The 19,913-nt window shown below is 34.0% G+C and overlaps 1 protein-coding gene across 1 annotated transcript in view; it reads left to right on the top strand.

Annotated features, from left to right (window-relative positions):
- Positions 1 to 10,471: 10,471 nt before the first annotated feature.
- Positions 10,472 to 19,913, top strand: part of LOC131852982 (proton-coupled amino acid transporter-like protein CG1139) — an 80,202-nt gene continuing 70,760 nt past the window's right edge. Inside the window, exon 1 of the mRNA XM_059203754.1 lies at positions 10,472 to 10,637. Coding sequence (XP_059059737.1) covers positions 10,569 to 10,637 — 69 coding nt within the window. The 5' untranslated portion in view covers positions 10,472 to 10,568. The remainder of the gene's footprint in view (positions 10,638 to 19,913) is intronic.

The raw sequence follows: 19,913 nt of genomic DNA, 5'->3' as shown, positions 1-19,913 counted from the left end.
AATTACAAGGAATATATATACAAAATAAGAGTAGTAATCTGTCTACCAAGCCAAAAATCAGTGATATTCATAATATTTAAATTAGTTCCTCCAATAAATATAGTGAACATATATTTTGAGTAGGTCGAGTCCGTGACTATATTATGTATTACTTTTCTGTTATTAAATCGATTGTAGTAGATAGATACATTACTGAATACGGCAACCAAATCTATGAAGCTGTTTCTGAAATTAGCGCACATAATCGCATAGGGCAACGTACGAATTACATATATATATTATATAATAATAGGATACACATATAAATTCTTTATTAAAGTAATTGAAACTGAAACAATTAGAATTAGAATTTTTGTATATGCTTTTGTACGAGCTAATATCAGAACCGGCCTAACCTAATTTACTTCATTCGGTTTTACAAACAAGCAAAAAATGTATACGAAGTCACGGGCTCAGGTAGTACTATGGACAAATAATATGTCCATAATTATTTGTGGTAATTGCAAAATCCACAAAGCAGAAATTCTGTTTAATATTGGTTGTAATTATCTGAATGCACATTTAATCAGACCCTTTATGCACGAGTATGTCACTAAATTAATTTTGTATTATAGTGTGAATAAATTTAATTAAGTTTGTGTGTCATATATGTCACACTGGATGACGCTGTGTTAATATGATTTGTAATAAAATTATTTGAATTTACTGATTATTTTATTGGTACGAGAGCCTTATTGCGTAGTTGTTTAATACCCCGACTGATGGAAATGTACAGAGTTCAGACCTGACCGACGTAATAATATAATAATTAAAGTAGCACTATTTGAAATTGTTCAATACAACAACAAATTTCTACAAAAAAATATAAGCTGCAAAAATTAATATATATATATGAATAAATAAAAAAATCTTGACTGCACTAATGGAGTACACTGGCGAGGCAACTGTAGAGCATAATAGGATTGGAATGGTATCAATTAGGTGACCACGATGGTTGATTGGGAGTGAAGGTTTTTGTTTCACCATCATTATAACATACACATATTACCCACATGAAGGAATATAAGTGCCGGTTAGCACTTTCCATCCAGCCATCAGCTTATTTGAAAGAAAGAAAATATGTTTGTACCAAACAAAACACATAACAAAAACAAAAATATTTCTTTAATGTTAAATTATATATTGATTATTTTGGTACCAAATAGGTTTACGCTCAGCATATGTAGTGACGGGGTGACACGACGCTGGTATCTGCGTATACCTTCATACATATAAATATAATAATAATATACTTACCTACGTAAATCTAGCCGCATAACATTGAGTAAACATTTAAAATGTATATTGCTACGACATACTACCATACATAAATAATTTGCCATTCTGATTACATAAAAAGCTGCAATAATAGATTAATGTTACTTATGTATATACATATATAGTATGAGATACGTTCGTAATATTAAATTTCGTATCCAGCAAATTCCACATTAGGTAACCGAATTGCAAATACAATCGTCAGTGATGATTTTTTTGACAAATCATGAGGAATAACTACTAATTACAGTTAGTCAATGAGAAAAACCGTGTATATTACGAACTGCAATGACGGTACAAATGTTCATACTGTAACCAGGATTTGGTCTAGCATACCGCCTTATTTCCAATGGTTGGTGGTAGAAACATTTGTATTTTTAAGTATGATTATTTGTATTGGTTTGAGTGTTTTCTATGTATGGCCAGATAGTACCGAATGAATTGTCCTGGGGTTATTATAGTTATTTAAATATAATATTTAAGACTTATTAGTAATGATGGGAAATTGTACATATTACGCCTTCTAAACTATTTTCTCAGACCTTTATCATCTATCGACGTCTTAAACGCAACACCTTTCGTCCCTATACTTCTGTACGATGCTAATGCATACAACGACTAATGGCAATTAATATGAGTTTATGAAACATACATAAATCCTTGGATGAAGTCGTCCCGTGAAGTCTTTGTCGACACCAGTAGGCTTCTGCGATTCTAGGAGGAAGTCCAGTCTCGTGGCTAGCCTCGGCTCTACACGCACAACGGCCCAAATGAGACGGTAAATGCAGAACCCAAATTACATTACATGAGTTTATGAAATATTAAAAATAGAGTGTCCTCATGGAGAGAAATAGACCCCGCTAATCTTGTAATGGACTGGTGGTCTGTAGGCTATCACACCCATTTATTTCATTCATGCGGACTCATAACGAGTCATACCTATAGTCATACATACACTCCTACACGTAGAACACTCACAATATCCGCGCTATGTTACAACAAGCAATATATTATTAACCTCTTAACCTTGCGAATGCAATCGCCTTCTTCCTGTTGCTGCCCTATATCCTAAACATTACCTTGGCTTGATTTGGTCACCGGTTGGTAGCTATTGTCCAGTGGTAGTCTGCCTTAGCGATCATACAATTTATTGTACGTATGATATCCTTATGTTTACAAGGAATGAAAAACAGCATATTAATTTTAATTTTAGTTCATGATTACTCAATGATATCAAACCAAATTAATACAGTAGTATTCATAAATGCTATGCGATATGTGACATGTTACAAATTGCTTATTCTAAAAGATGTAGCTATATTAATTTTATTTTAATATAGAAAAACGTGTTTCTTTTGTTTGTCCGTGATGGAATCCTTAACAACTGAAGCGATTTTGATGAAATTTTATATGTATACTCGGTAGGTCAGAAAATTGGTTGTTATATATTTTATACCCCTAAGTAATAAGGCCCACCCAATTTTTTTCTGTGTTTTGTTGACGTATATTTTTTATTTTAAATTCCTTTTGAGATCCGGTATTAATTAATACATATATACAACCCCAATCCACCTTCATCAACCCCTATTTTTTAATAGTAATATTAATTTAAATGTCGAAGTAACCTTTATAGTAATGATATAAATAAATAACCACACAGACCTACGCCGTCCTATAAAGAGGAACAATGTAATTCGAAATTTGGGCAGTAACGTAAATGGTTTCTGTTTTCATTCAAAGTTATGTGTTTTAGCTGAAAATGTACACTACATTTTCAGCTTCTATCAGCTATTGTTTGAATATTCGTACCTAGATGTCGCTGACGGCAAGTTACAACGCGCTACGTTTTTAGTATACGTACTACCACAGATAACATAAGTACTACGTATACAATATTTATTGTATTACTATGCACGCTTATGAACGATTAAATAAAATTCACTATTTTTGCAAGACTGTTCCCTTTAAATAGTGGCAGACAGAGAAATAACACTGACAGGCAAAAAGATGCAATATAAGTTATGTAATGAGATATAAATATGTGTAATATTTAAGGTGATGCGATATTAAAAATGTGACATTCTGCTAAAAAAAGCACTAATATTTATTAATCGATATTAGCATAACAATGAATGACGATAGAAAAACCATTTTTTTAATTAAATCTCTGTGCAACTCTTTGGCTTCTTGTATTTTCTATGTATACAAAATTACTTATGGACCTTAGATTATACATTAATTTCATTTTATTATTTTTTAATTTCACTTATTACCTAATATATTTATTTATGCACTGATTGACACTAATCAGTTACGTCACTTGCATATAAATACAAAATACTTCAGTAATTCATATTTCTGTAGTAAGTATGGAGTATATATATAAGTAATTTATTTCTATTTGTTCTATTTAAAACTATACACGACTAACGTATGATCATTATTTCTAAGGCGTCAATAGAAGAAATTGAATTACTTAATTAGGAATCGCATACCAGCAAGAGGCTCTCGTACAATAAATAAACGGGTTGACAATTAACAAACAATGGAGCAATTGTCAATAAATCGGCCTTATTTGTAGGCATCGCCAATGAACTTGATTGTAGCGAACTTCCATCAATCAACTATATTCAGGAAGTGATCACCCACTATTAGCGGGTATTGAATGGGATAGTAATTCAGGAATAGATAGATAGAAATAGAATAAAACCTTTCGGGACTGTAACTGACTGACTGAACCCATATGAGGTGAGCACAATTATTGTAAATAAACGATCGGGTAAGATAGATCGTTTTTAAAACATTGTTTTAGTTTTTTATCCGTTACAAACAAAAAATCTACCAAAAGGTGAGTCGTAGAGAGACAAACGTTTTAGCATACTATGCGTGCGGGTACCACGTCCATCATTTGATACACGATGTAGCATAGAGCTTACTGTTATAGAATACCAAACAAAGCCACGTAGACCATTATTTTTTTTTTTGCAATTAAATATTTTTCACCAGAAAGAAATAGAAAGTAAAACACAATTCATTCAAATTAAAATTTAATCTGAATCTCTCACATTACTGCCATTAAGCAGCTTGCTTTGATTGCTGTGTTTCATTTGAAGAGTGGTATCTGACAGTATAAATGCAGTGCACTTATTTGACCGGTCCTATTTACCATCAGGTGTGCTTTTAGCTCATATTTTTATGACTAACCACGTTAGGAAAATAAACAATCACTACAGTGGCACTCAAACAGTCGCTGCCAGACGGCCGCACGCTATCTTTTTGGCCCGGCGGGGCCGCCACTCCGCGCCGGTTTGAAATGGTCGAACTGCTTTTAACCGGTTCTTGCCGGCTCGAGTTATTCTCAGCTCTATCGACGATAGGCCGCAGGTGTTGCAATCCTGAACGTCTGAATAACTGAAAGATTTACCGACATACTTTAATTGCGTATCAATTGTCTTATTCTATTCTTATGTTTTGATTATATGCTTTTAACTGTTATGTTACATCATGTATGTTACAGACAGCATAGTAACATACATAATTACTACTACTACTGCCGATACGATTTATACCAACCATATATTCAGTATTTACACATACAGACATAACTAGATATTGCTTTTCGTATATTAATTAAATTTGTATTTCATTTTATGCTACTGTTTTTATATAAGCTAGATTTACGTCCAGATCTACCTGTCTACAACGATTTAGATTTGGCAGAAACTTTAGAAACACTGGATGCAAAATCCTCGAATTATCTAGAGATGTCTCTATCTCTCAGCCGCCTAAGTTTATTTCAATCATTTTATTATGAACTTTTGATCAAAGTAGACTGTAGAAAGTAGTTTGTGTCACTTATCACCATCAGTATAATATATTTCAATTGCCAAGTAATTTGTTAGCTATGTTTCGCTTAAAGGGCGAGATAAGGTAATGAAATTACAGAATAAAGGGTATTACATCTTAATTCTTCAGAATGTCAACACATGAGCGGCATCGCGGGATTACCATGACAACCGTGATTTCCGTAGTTCTTGTATATAGGCGTTTAAAATTCAGAAGACCTTCAGTTTGCTTGCCATTTGGATTTCATTTACCATTTCTATGACTAAATTAGACATAAATGAAATGGTTGCTACGATTTTAGAACTTCTCAGTGGTGTGATTATTTGGTAATACGGTAGATAGGGCTACGAGAAGATTCAGGAGAACTCTCCTTTTCCATTATGCCTACTAATGCTTAATAATCTTTTATACATACACGTACTTGTTAATAGTGAATTTATTGTTTGATCTTTGATCCTTAGCTTCATTTTTTTTTATAACAATTACTGTAGTGTAATTACTCGTTGTATAAATTCACTATTTACTTAATAAATTGTGTTTAGTTTTCTAACGATATTCTATATAAAAATGGCACTTTTGCAGAAATAAATGCCTAGTACCACCGCCAATTTTAAAACTATCAATTTAAAATTATATATGACAATATAACAAGCCTGACATCTGTTCATAAATATAAATGGTCCATAGAGAACTGTCTCTCAGCAGATAATTTACTGCATACTATGGCCACATGAGTAAATACCTATGAATGTAGCTACATTACAGTTAAACAACAAATTAATTTATTACCGATAAATGTTTCTTCTGTCCTACTAATTAATATTTGGCAAATCTAAAAAACAATATCAAATTAAATTAAAATGTTTATTCATGTAAGTCTTTAATGACACTTATAATATGTGAATTTTTCCGTTACCGAGCTAAATTGCTTTCGAACTAAGAAGAATCGATAAGAAACTCAGTACTTTTATATTTTATTACTTTTTGATACAGAGATAGACGAACTTCTTAGCATTCCATACATTCACCGTGCGGGAATTCGGGCCAGTTCCCGAGACTTATCCAGCGGGCGTATGTTTACTTATATCAAGACGGTAGATTGGTTGAAAACCAGGTAGATCGATTAAAATGTGAAAATTATTTTTGTTATACTCATACTAAATTGATACCGTGCAGTTTGTACGACGGTTTTGTAAAATAATTTCTGGTTTCCCCATTCGATTCTGTCAGTTTCAGTTGCCCAGTTTCATGAATTCCATCACTGGCTTTCTATTTGTTTGCCGTAGCAAGCCTACATCCAGTCCGCAGAAAAACAATTTTAGAACGTTCAATTATATAAAAGTTCATCGTTATTTAGTTTTTTTTACAATTTATTTATGTTTGAGCATTTCACATTGACATTAGCTATTATAAAGTTTTTTTTCGTATGGATGATAATAGAATGATGCACCCGCCTGCGCTAATAGTTTACGCTGGCGGGGAACCAGTGGAGCAATGAGCAATGGGATTATCAGTCCACATTAGTAACAATCCCATTTCCTTCAAATTTTTGTATTAAAATAGGTAGAAAAAAATACTGAATTGACAAGTAGACATTATCAAAATAGTCATATTATCAAAATATCTTTATTTATGTGGTCCTATTACAGACTCTTATAATATGTCCAATCTACCGTCGCGGTCTATTCGGAGTGCTTTCGAGCTACAAAGAACTGACAAGAAACTCAGCTCACAATATTTTCAAATGAGTTTATACATGATAACAAAATACAGATTAATTTTTAAGGTGCTAAAATTATAGGCTGTTAAGATAATAAATCAAATATACGGAACTTAAAGGAATGTCACAAAAACAATAGTGGTTTCGGCGAGATCTAATTATGTCCAATGTAGGGCAAATACTAAAAATGTTCCACGCTTGATTATACCAGTAATAGGTTTGTTTTAATTACTTTTAACGCGTGTGTTTACTGCAGGTAAAGATAACTGTGTCGGTAATATTAAGTGAGATCACACATTTTTTCTTTTTTTAATGATTGCCAATGAAATGACGCACCGGCTGCAGTAACGGTATGCGCGGACGAGGCGCCTGTAGAAGATGACAGGAAGACTACTCAGGACTACTAAGGAAGAAGATTTCGTCAGGGCAGTTAACTTTATAGTAAAATCAGAAGAAATTGACATCGATGGTTTCCAGATGTAATGATTGTTTAGGATACATTGTTAATAAAGATTATTAATCCCTACTACCCCCTCACCCCCTCACACATTATTTTGTAGCGTACGCAACAATCGAACTTACGGTAAACCTGATGGTAAGTGATTACCGTCGCCCGTGAGAGAATAGGAATAAATTATTTTCTTGAAGGTAATATCCACAATGTGAATGTGCATGGTAGAAAGGCACGTTACAGTACTGACTGACATGTGCCCAGATGATCACGACGGTTTTTTAATTTCTAGCGGGTAGTTCGAAATTTAACGACATATTTTACGCTTCAATTGGACAATTATCATATCCGATTAGCGCATTTATATACAGAGCGCGGCGTAGCAGTTAATGCGCCAATGGAAATAAGGTTGCATAATGCCATTCGTCTGACTAAAACTAGTAAATCTGGGCTCATATTATCAGGTTCAATGTGCACAGCTCGTGTCGACGACGCTGAGGAGGAGGAATCAAACTCACCACAATCGGAATTAAAGCCTTTTACTAAACCGCTGGACCACCAAGGCTGACTATACAATAATACAATACTTTGACAATTTATCAATTTCTATATATTAAATAACATTCTTCAATTTGAACATCAAACATTCGATAAAATATCCCTAATAAAATAATCATCAATTATATCTATAGCATTTAAAAATGTACGGCCCTGAAATTTGCCTGTCTTAACAAAGTTGTACGTCTTTCATTCTGGCAACTACAATAACGCTTTTCATTAATATTTAATATCTTTACACTAGTATAGAGTTATTAAATATAATAGGACTACTGCAATTCTCTAGTTGAGTAGGTAACTCATAATGTCTACTCACTCATCTAGGTTTTTACATCAGTGTCTCCATAATAATTGTAACCTAAGAGTAATGATATCCTGTTACATGAGTAGACATTTCATTAAATACCTCAGCTCTTTTTTTCAACATTCACGCTACATTAGCCTAAGCTTTTCTTATTTCCTCCACATTTTCATCTCATCACTTACAAAACAGTGCTTTCAAACTGTTGATCGGATCGAAATCAGGCCTGAGCCGAAAATAGAGCCCCTAGCGGTGCCTTCAGACTAAAGTCGTGCCTAAGTCCTTCCGCGTGTTTGGTGCCGATTGCACTTGTTTTGAATTGACTATGAAGTTGTAAAGGCCAGCTGCGGTCAATTAGAATAGACATTAGAATAGTTAAAATAAAAACCTTAGTTCTCCCGCTATAAAGCGATGAATGAGGTAGCACGAATGTGAGCGTATAATCAGGTGACCGTAGGGCTAATAGTATATTTAAATTTAAGATATAAACATGTTGACAATTAGCTGTAAGTTGTTTTCATATATTGTATTAATTTAATAAATAAATGACCATTGTCACCTGCACTTGTATGACCACGTGATATCCGTAGTACTGTTCATATATATCGGCGACAATTACCTCCTGCCATCAGGTGAGCCGTCAGTTTATTGGCAGATATTATATTTACGCCGCTAAGCTTACGTTGTAAGGTATGTTTCGTTTTTATTTTATAAAGGAATACTTGTGTGCACTGTCTACATATAATATAGCGGGGGTAACAAGAACACTATTGGATTAGTATGAATTCTCGTCAATAAGCATATGGTATCGAATTCCTTAAGAATTAACGACGATGGTGCCAAGATTATTATAGATGTAAGTGTCGTAAGGAAATATAGTCTACATAGTTTCTTTACAATTAAAATACATAAATAGGGGAAATACCTGGATGATGTTGGTTTGGAAAAATTATCCCGTGAGTCACGAAGTGATTATTGCGTCAATTACTTAAGTGACGACCGTGTATATAAAAGTAGTGTAAATTATAAAACATAGTAAATAAAAAAGCAGTAAAAAGCCTGAAAATTGCCATCCGCGATAATGTGTGATAAAAAACCGTGTATGTCGTTATTTGTTCATGTACGGGAATTTATATATATTAAACAAATAGTTTATACCATATATTGTTATAAAAACATATTATTTATAATAATATATTAACGGAGAAATAAGATAAAGGTAAATAATAATAATAACCCCGGAGAATTCACATCGCGCCATCTAGTCCCAAGCTCAGCAGAGCTTATGTTATGGTACTAAACAACTGAACTGAAAATACTTAAATATTTTTATAATATACGTAATTTGCAAATAAAATATATCATATATATACCTATATATATATATATATATATATACATACCTAGACCAATACGAACAATCCTACTCATGAATACAAGTGTGTGCATCGTGCGAGGAGTCTCACCCGCGATAATCGCTATCAAAGAGGCCGTCAAATTTTAATATTATGCCACAGACTGATTTAAAATACATGTAAATATTGATGTATCTATGGCGCTGTGTTTTTGGGTTATTATTATTATTATTCACTGCTGGGCATAAGTTTCTTATCAGAAACAAAAAAAGTCTGTTAGACTTGGTGTAGAAACTTATTTTCGCGATAGAATAAAAATAACCCCAATGGGTGGTAATTAAATTAATATAGGTATTTGCATAAAGAATTCAATGTTATTTTTATTTAGGTTATTATATTATTATTATGTATTTTAAATTTATGTCATATCTATTGTTAGAGATGCTGAAAGATGCTGAAAACCTCTGGAAGGGATGGGTTAATTATTTATGAATACATGCCACTTGCGAAATCTCAGGTTTAAAAGAACATTTGTGAATAATAAATATATTTTATATATAAACATATTTGTTTATATTGCACTATGGGTACAAATAAACATACATAACACAGTGACCAATAGAAACAGCCACGCCATAATGTTTGTATCTCGCTAGGATCGAACCAACGACTATGATAAAGATTAAGACTATGTAACCGCTACCAACAGCTTTTTTGTAAATAACGGAATTGAGTACCAGGGTTTTGATAACAAGGTAACTTGATGAGATCAGATCAGATCAGCGGAAGACCGCCAGCGATCACATAGTCAGGCTTTATGGTGCAGGCTTTGAGCGGAATCGCGACCGGCGGTGACGTCACGCGCGGCGCCTAGTGTTATAATGGTGCGCGGGCGCCGCGCGCGCTCATTCGGTAGAGTGCGCGCTTGATGCGCACCTCACGTTCCCCGGGCCACAACACGTGTGAATCTCGTACGTTAACACTAGTATTTCGTTACTTGAGTGATTTGTAACTGTGACCATGCCGAAGAATATTTTAGCGGAGATGGGATCCCAAGTGGGGCTTACACCCGCCCGACAGAACAAGAAGGTAAGTGCGATGCTTCTTTATAGGTTTTCATTAATTATTATTTCTGAAATATGTGCCTATATTTACCATTACATTTATTCGTGTTAAACGTGTAGAAACTATTAAATTAGGATTAATGTCAATGGCAAACCAAACGCAAAAAAATAAAGTAAATTATAAACTTATATCTTAACAGGTAATAAGCTTTACCTATTTAGTGTTGAATTTTTTCTATGATATTAATCTAATATTTTAAGTGCATTTTAAAATTTCAATAGTTATTCCATTGTAGTCATTCAATAATATTATATGTGTAGTAGAAAAGTACAGTGATTATGAAAACTATAAACAACGTAACAGAGATCTTGTCTAATTAATAACTAACGCGAAGTATTCAATAAGATCAGCATCCCATCCACCCTACGATCTCTACCGTAACAGGTCGACTGACACTAATTTACCCCCAGTCACTTAGCGCAAATGAAACTCGACATGTATTCAGTAGACATAACTATAGATGTTGATTCAACTAAAGTTGAAGTAAAAATTATATATACTTCAGCAACATAATATAATATAGGATATTTTTATCTATTTGCTTATTAATCTGTGTCCAATCATAGACTGAAAATAGCGTCACAGCTAAATTATATATTATAAAGCTCAAAAAATATTTTTGTCATTATTAGTATTGCTCTATCAAGTCTACTATTATACAGAGACGAAATATTAATTAATTTAACCATTTTAGAAATTTCTTAAATCACGCGAACTAAATTATAAGTGTGTATTTTGTTCAAGAAATACAGATACCAATAATATCTGCACCACCACCACTACCCGAGGTTCCGCTCTCTCACTCTATCAAACACATACATATATGTCACATTATGTCATATAAACTGCTGTAATGGTGCGTTTCGTTTCAGTAGAATGTCTGTGCGTTTCACTAATACGCTTGCCAATTCTAATAGAGCACAATTAGTTGTAGGAAACGTACTCGATATTCCACTCGCGTTAGAGGCATGACGAGTATTTCTAGATATTCGTCAAAATAAACTGCTTGCCGAATGTACGACTAGACGGTCCCAGGGTCGGCCCAAAATAACTCGCGTACAGCTGTAGGTAGCTGCCTATACTACACTGAACAATGTCAATATCTACCCGCGACGACCGATATCACGGCAGAAGGGAGATTTGCATCTATCCAATTAATACACCCGTTATATCACTCGGTGTTTCCTATATGTACGAAATGGTAATATATGATACGATATGCTGCAAATTAGAATTCCAATATTCGATCAGTTTCAATGATTGTGTAAACATTCAAACATACACACTTTCACATTTAATTTGACGACCTTGATGCTGTAGCGGTTTAACATACTGCCACGCCTTCTGAGGGTCGCGGGTTTGATACCTCGATGAAATATTTGTATCTAAGTGTATGACTGTATTAGCCTGGGTGGGTCTGTGTATATAGATAACGATTGTTTATTTGAAAAATATTGTTACAGTTGTAAAGAAATAAGTAAGTATTCGTTTAAAAGTCTTGATAGTGCTTAGTAGTAAGATACTGGCGGAATATTGATATTAAAAATACTGAGACTTCTTGTATATTTTACTCGTACTTGACGCATTTTTTCATATTATAATAATTAAATTAATATTATTATTATACATAAAAAAATTTCGCCAACTGTATACATTTAAATGATAAAAAAGTATTTATAACATTAAAATTCAATATATTTATTATTACAAAACCCTTGAAAATGGTTCCGGCATCGATACAAACATTTGTATATAGTTTGTATTAGTCCACGTTAACTCAAGGTTTTTTTGTGTTTTAACGAAACTAATGAACAGCAAATCAGCCGCGGTGCTACAAACATCCTGACGTTGGCACTAGCAGTCGGGCTACCAGCCTGTTTGTATTTCCAGTTATATTATAAATACCTTTACGCTTGTTATCCCTGATGGCATAGTCAGAGGCATTGTAACACGACTAACCCACATTTCATTTGCTATTTTTGAATTAAATATGGCAGGCAGAGGCCATCTCTATAATTAATCTTGTTTGTTATTAATGTTCCCATCACCGGAGTATAAGTTAGAAGTATAAATTGACACACAAATTTCCGATTTGAACACGCTATCTTTGTAGACTACTCTGTAGTATATATAACTAGTTACATTTCAGTGTTTCGGATCAAACAATATTCTAGATATCCGGTTCAGTAAATTAATTGGATCTGTCCATGTAACACAAAGGTTTCCATTTCAGTTGTCATATACAGATGCCAATGTGCAGCATAGCCATATACCAGGATACGCAGGTTATAATGCAGGTTCGATCAAACAATACGTAGGTTAGGTATTAGGTAATGCACCCTGCAGGCATACGTCGTCATCGACATGTGTTAAACGTTCAACACACGACCCTTAAAATCAGGGCCTATATCGAAGCAGTCTTTATGGTGGCAAAATCAGCTGGGCGAGCATGCTAAAAGATCGGCCCTCATTTGGGACACGATTCTTCTTCAGCATTTATAAGTTCACTGCTATACTGTATCTTCGTCCAGATCGGTCCTGCCGTTCTCTTGATGTCATGAGACCATCTGGCAGCTGACATATCTATCTTTCATCGCTGCTGCGACATACGTGGCTGGCCCAACGCCACTTCCGCTGTGCCTTTCATTTGATGATGTCGGTAACTCCGCCCTGGATTTACCTGGAGGTAATCCAGGGCCTCGCTTAATCTCACGGTGCTCCGCCGTCTGTCTCGTAGGGAGATAACGTCCACGTCTCAGAAGCCTTTTCAATGTCTGGAAGCGATACAGGCTACCTATTACACCCGATTTTAGTGTCGTGTGTCGTCAGTTTATGTTTTACTCAAAGGGTGTCATGTCCAGAAATTGTGTAGCTGTGTAATATCCCTTTGATGATATTAATTGCAACCGGAGGGGGTAGACGGGGTTCAAAACTTCGTAATATACCAGCGGTGATAGGATTTGCTTTGTATGCCCGCCTTGAAAATGCAGTCCATTAAAATAGTACGCTTTTAGCGCGGGCACACAGAGGGCTATATAAAGCAAAGTAATCCTATTATGACTCGTGTAAAGGTGTGCTCATACTTGTACTTCAGAACTAAAGGACATACAGCTATGATAAGCGGCTTAACTCGAGAATTTTTATAATCTGTGGCGCTCAACGTTCGCGCGGGAAAATATACACGATCCGTCCACAGGAGTCTTGCGTTACTTAAAGCATAAAAGTTTTTCTATGAAACTATGATAACATTTATTTAACACGCCATATTTATTACCATATGTTTGCAAAAAAACCAATTTTAAAGGTACTCACCGAACGTCAACAACAATAACAATGTAATATTTTTTGAATTTCTAATACTCTTCTTTTTTAGAGCACTAAGTGTTGCCTGCAACGTTAGACAACGTATAATAACATATCACGCAGACGCGTGATATGTTATTATAATAAATAAAATTACTAAAATATATGTAGCATACCTATATTACTTTTTATAAGGTTAGGTATCAAGAGAAGTAAGTTTCTTCAAAAACTATCCAGCCGTTTTAGACATAAGTAAGAACAAACAGACTGATAGACATTTTTTTCATATTTTTTATGTAATTACCGTATATACATTCTTGCATATGCATTTAGTTAAAATTTATTATTTTGAAATTACAGATTTCAATATATACATCAGACATCAGTATAACGCAATAGTAAATATAGGTTATTTTTGATGATACAGCAACCCATTTATTAATATCGCCACGAACAGGACATGTATCTCGTCCTACCACAATGCTGCTTGCAAACGGCCACTTCCTACACCAATAATGCTCGTAAATGCACCTGACAACTCGATCGCCTTGAGTGCGCGATTGTCGAATTGAGGTTCAATGACCGCCCGTGATCAGGGAAAATCTGGCGCAGTTGTTGAACAAATATTTTTTTTAAATGAAATATAATTACTAGCTGTGCCCGCAACTTCATGTTATAGTGACCTTGACCAAAAAAAATAATAATCTAAACTACAAAGTCAAAAAAAGTTTCATCGTTCTTTTTTAAAAGTAATATATTAATTATTAGGTTTACTTTCATGTTACAGGTTTATTCTGTATAATATTTATTCTCTTTGACTTCATAGTAGAGGCTGTACTTTACTAGCCTACATTTTGCTGCGTCTATTTAAATCTAATTTGGTGGCCGGCGATCCTGCTCTCGGCTCTAGGATTAATTTAATTTAACATCGGCATCAGTTGACGGCCTCGGCGCGGCGGTTTAGCATACTGCTTTACTTCCTTTAGTCGCGCGTTTGATTTCTTGTACGGTACAAACATTTGTAATCATGAATATGATTTTTTGTAACTGTCTTCGTGTTTTCTATATATTATGCATAGTGTTAGGGAAAATACTTTATGCGGAAGCGTCTGTCTCGTACCTGTAATCTGGGGATTTTTTTGGCTTTTAACACAGGCCAGGGTCTTGAAGATTTTTTCTCTAGTTTTCCAGTTTCCCAGAAGTTTCACTCGGTCGGTACGGTCAGTTCTGTCATAGGTAGGGGGGGGGGGGGAAGGAAAAGCGCGGGAACAGAAACTAACGGACTCTAATATAATAATCTGTGCTTACGATGGTACAGGGTAAATTTTGAACACATAGATATTATATATTATGCATTTACAAAAAATATATCTATATATATTTTATAATATCGGTTATCTAATACTAATAACATATTACATATAACACTGCTTACCTCGGCACCACATGGCGTTTTGTGAATTGGCCAGGGATATTATGTTATTATATCGGTGTTTCAGTCAGAACGCTCAAAGTTTTAAAAAGTTCTGAAGTGGTGTAAATTATTATAGATTCGAATTAACTACCTTTGAGTCTAACTCGGGAATGTAATTACGTTATAGAACATCGTTCTCTGGAACGTGTTGAATGTATACAATTATATAGAAGTCATAAGGAAATTTCCGTATTCGAATCAAAATTCTGTGCATGCAAAAGGAAAATAGTAAGCATAATTTGTTTTAATCTATGTCTCTGCAGTCTGTGCTGTGAGATTGTCATCTGATCTGTAGTATGGGTATGTCGCGGGTAAACCCTGGTTGGATTTGTCGTAATGGTCTTAAGATTCCAGTTCGAACTGGTTATGTTTTACGTGAAGTATATACAGCGTGTTAAAGGTTATACAGCGGTAAATATGATACGACCTCGGTGGTCTAGCGGTGTAGCTAGCACACTATCTTAATTCCTGTATGTTATGGTAGCGGGATCGATACCTATATTTTGTATTCATGAGTATATTCGTATGGTTGTTTTCTACGTGTATATATTTACAATATATTTTTTTAATATTTATTGTCTATAGTTTCTACAAGTACTGTTTGAATTTAGATCACGTTTTGGTGATAGAAATCTTGACAAAAATTAATAAAATCTACTAACCTACCAAGTTAACTGTGCATAAATTACAATTATATCTAAATCAATTTTATTCCATAAGGATAAATAATATTTTAATTGTCCAGTTGGCTACTTGGCATAAGCTGTTCAGTTCATTTTCTTTTTAACACTCTACTCTAAGCAATTCAAATATTTGTATAGTACAAGAATCGAGCCCGTGACCGTGGTGAGGTGACACAATTATAACGCTACATATAACTCATGTATTGTGTAGCACAAACAATAAATGTCTCATAGGATCACACTTCCTCATACGTCCTTCTGCGCGCCGCGGTTTCTCAACCAGAATATCCGAGCTGAACACTGAATCAACTAATGCCATGTAACTAACTAAACTGCTAATGAGCTGGGAAACATTGCATCAGTGTAGAAGCGCTAATGGGCTCGCACTAGCAGTCACTCGCCTCATCACACATACTCACACTAGTATACAAACAAATACATCTCAAAACGTCATCGTTTATACGCAAAAGGGGAAAATTCGTCTTTCATATAATCTGGCGATGTTGTACAACAAAACTGTAGAATCAGCATAAACATTTTCAAACCGATTTAACATCGCAACCTTCTATGTTTCAAGTTCTACTTTTGTACCACTATATTAGGTGTGGCGTTTTTGCTGGCCTATTCTTGCGCTAAACACCCATGAGTAACAATTGAAAGTATTTTAATTGTGTACGTCACGTCATCTTTCAATAACTTTTTATGGAATCTTTTTACGGCATGGCGTCATCAGGTAGCTAATGGCAAAACAACTGCTTCATAGTGTAAATGAACACTAGGATGATGACCTCCCATTAAATACTTTTCATAATATGTATATTAATACTAGGTCACATTGCTAAAGACTCGCTAGGAATTAACCACGATTGTTCATGTTTATCGGAAGTACGGTTACCATTTTTTATGTAATATTATTTTATTTGTTGTACTGGATATTACTTTGGTAGTAAAATAACCTTTCTTTGAATGAAATGTATATTGATGTTGAATGGAGTGCTTTACGAAAATGGTGTTCAAAATGAATAAGTGATAAAGAATGGATGTGTCTGTGTGAAAATAAGCAAGGATTTATTGGTTCGGACAAGAGAAAGGCCATTTCGTCTTCCATCCAACATTAACGAAAGGATAACTACCATTGCTTGGTGATTGCACACTGCATCCAGTTCCTTTATATTGGAATTGACCACAATTGCATGCATGATCTTCTTTGTTGTCTGCTGAATGCAGACTTCCCGCAATCTTTCAATTCTATCTGTTGACTTTTGCAATATATCTGAAGATAGTACATCTTCACAGAATAGTTCTATTTTAAGCTTGCACTTACATTATTTGATAAATCTTAATTACAAATGTTCTCATAAACACACCCATACCTTTTTGCAACTGCAAAAATTGCAACTTACCTTACCTTTTCTAAAGCATAAAGTTAGTTGATAATACTTTTACCTTCTTATTTCCAACAAATAAGTACTTCGGGATTAATTTATAAATAATAACAATTGACACAGCGATATCGAGTCTCTTGCTGAGCTTGTTTTATGGGTACTAGACAATTTATATACGTACTTTTTTGTGACTACATACGAAATATATATAGAATACACTCATGCCGATACAAACAATCATACCTAAACATGAATGCAAATAATAATCTATACGTATAAATAAAATTGGGGTGTTTGTATGTAATATTGAAATAACCGTTTTTTTATACATGCGTATGAATATAAATGCGGTAGATACAACAAAATAACATTTTTTTTTAATTTTTGACTGTCTGTCTGTTTGTTAAGGCTATTCTCTGAAATGGCTATACCGATTTTGATAGTACTTTTTTGGCAGGTAGCAGATGTAATAAGGAATAACTTAGGCTACTTTCATTTTAGATATTAGAAAAATAAAGTTAAATTCAACGCGGACGAAGTCGCGTGTACTGCTGGTAATAAATAAATAACCCTGGATAATTAACACAGCACCATCTAGTCCCATGATAAGCAGAGCTCGTGTTATGTCTAGTAGACAACTGATATAAATACTTAGATATTCTTTTTGCAAATACATACATAATATACATAGAAAATACCAATCATATTCGAACCCGCGACCATCGGAAGGAAAGCGGTGTGCTAAACCGCTAGACCGCCGAGGTCGCTTAGAGGTCACCACTGAGAAATAAGAGAATGGATATCAGATATTAGAGATTTTCCATGCGCCTGTACTAAACCCTACATTGATTACGTAATTAATACATAATGTTTAATATTTATTTATCAATGATGAAATTAAATATTTATTGAAGTACAACTCATATAATCAGCTTCTGAAGTTGTTAAGATATAATATCTATTGAAGTGTTTGAATTCCAGTAACGCGTATTGTATTTGAACTATAAAGTAACTGTATACAATAGGAATAGTCCTTGCTGGAAATGCCAGCATTCAGTTCTCTTTCTCAGTATTTTCTTTATGTAAATTATCTAAGAACATATTCACAGAAGGTCTATAATATCGTTGATATTATTCGTATACTGTTACTTCGAAGAACAAATATAAATGTCTTCACAGGCTTAATTTATTTTTAATCTTAACAAAATAATTTGGGATATTTATATATTTACTTTAATTATTTACACATCTATTGGTACAATTCAACAGAGTAGAGATACATTGAATTCAATACTATATGTAGGTACTAGTGGCATTGAATAAAAAGCACAAACCAACCGAATCCAATGAAGAATACATTATGAAATGGTTCAATGTTCAATAAAAAATGGGTTGCCTTTTAGTAGCTGACCATAGTATTATTTCTGTGATTTGTTTTTCTAATTATTACAAATAAAACTTACCTTTACCCTTTACCACATCCTTCCAATCCAATTCTTTCTTCCCATCCAACCACAACTTTGTATACATCTCACCTAAGTATGTCTGTCGCCAATCAGCTTGCATTGTAATTTGTGTTCCGGTCTAAAGGGAGATTTGGTAGTGAAATTACAGCGTGTGGAACCTGACACAATGAAGTAACAAAACAACGTTTTATTCGTAGATTTACATCGATACTAATGCATAAAGGTGCCACCTACTAAATATATGTTACATAAAAAAGAACTTTCGTCTTGTACTATTTTTTAAATATTAGATTACTGAGCGTAGTATTAAGTTAGTAACTAGTTCACCTTGCTCCATGTAAGGTATTGTTTGAACACGCTTGCCTCACGGGCGGCGTGTGGCCTTCGCTATAAAAATTAGTCAATACAATGCAGTTTTTTAATCTTTTTATTATTCTAACTATATTTTGACCGTTACTTGATCGGCGTCATTGGACATATTAATTAAAAATCAGTAGGAAAAACAGTTTCAATCTTTTAATTATATACAATTAATACACCTACAATTTATAGCATGCACTGCAACACTTAATCACAATAATATCAACAACAGTGCAATGATTTCAAATGTTACTTAACGTCTGTTTATATATTAGTCTCTAATAATATCTTATCTGTGATATTAATAACTTAGCATAGATGTCTCTCACTTTTTCAAGTGTATTCACACCAATCGAATTGATACCTTATTCCTAGCACATTATTAGACTAATTTATCAATGGCTGAAACATATATTGATTAATTATATTGAAATGGGGATATAGTCTCTTTTTGCGGTCTTTTTTTAGTCTAGCGGTCGAGCACATCGCCTTACTTTCGATAGGCCTGTTTGATTCTACCACGATACAAACATATGTATGTATAATTATAATTGTTAGAATGTTTTACG

This window comes from Achroia grisella, unplaced genomic scaffold (assembly GCF_030625045.1).
Source record: "Achroia grisella isolate CSIRO2021 unplaced genomic scaffold, CSIRO_AGI_Agris_v1 utg874, whole genome shotgun sequence".
In the NCBI taxonomy this organism is placed as follows: domain Eukaryota; kingdom Metazoa; phylum Arthropoda; class Insecta; order Lepidoptera; family Pyralidae; genus Achroia; species Achroia grisella.
This window is presented reverse-complemented; position numbering and strand designations above follow the sequence as displayed.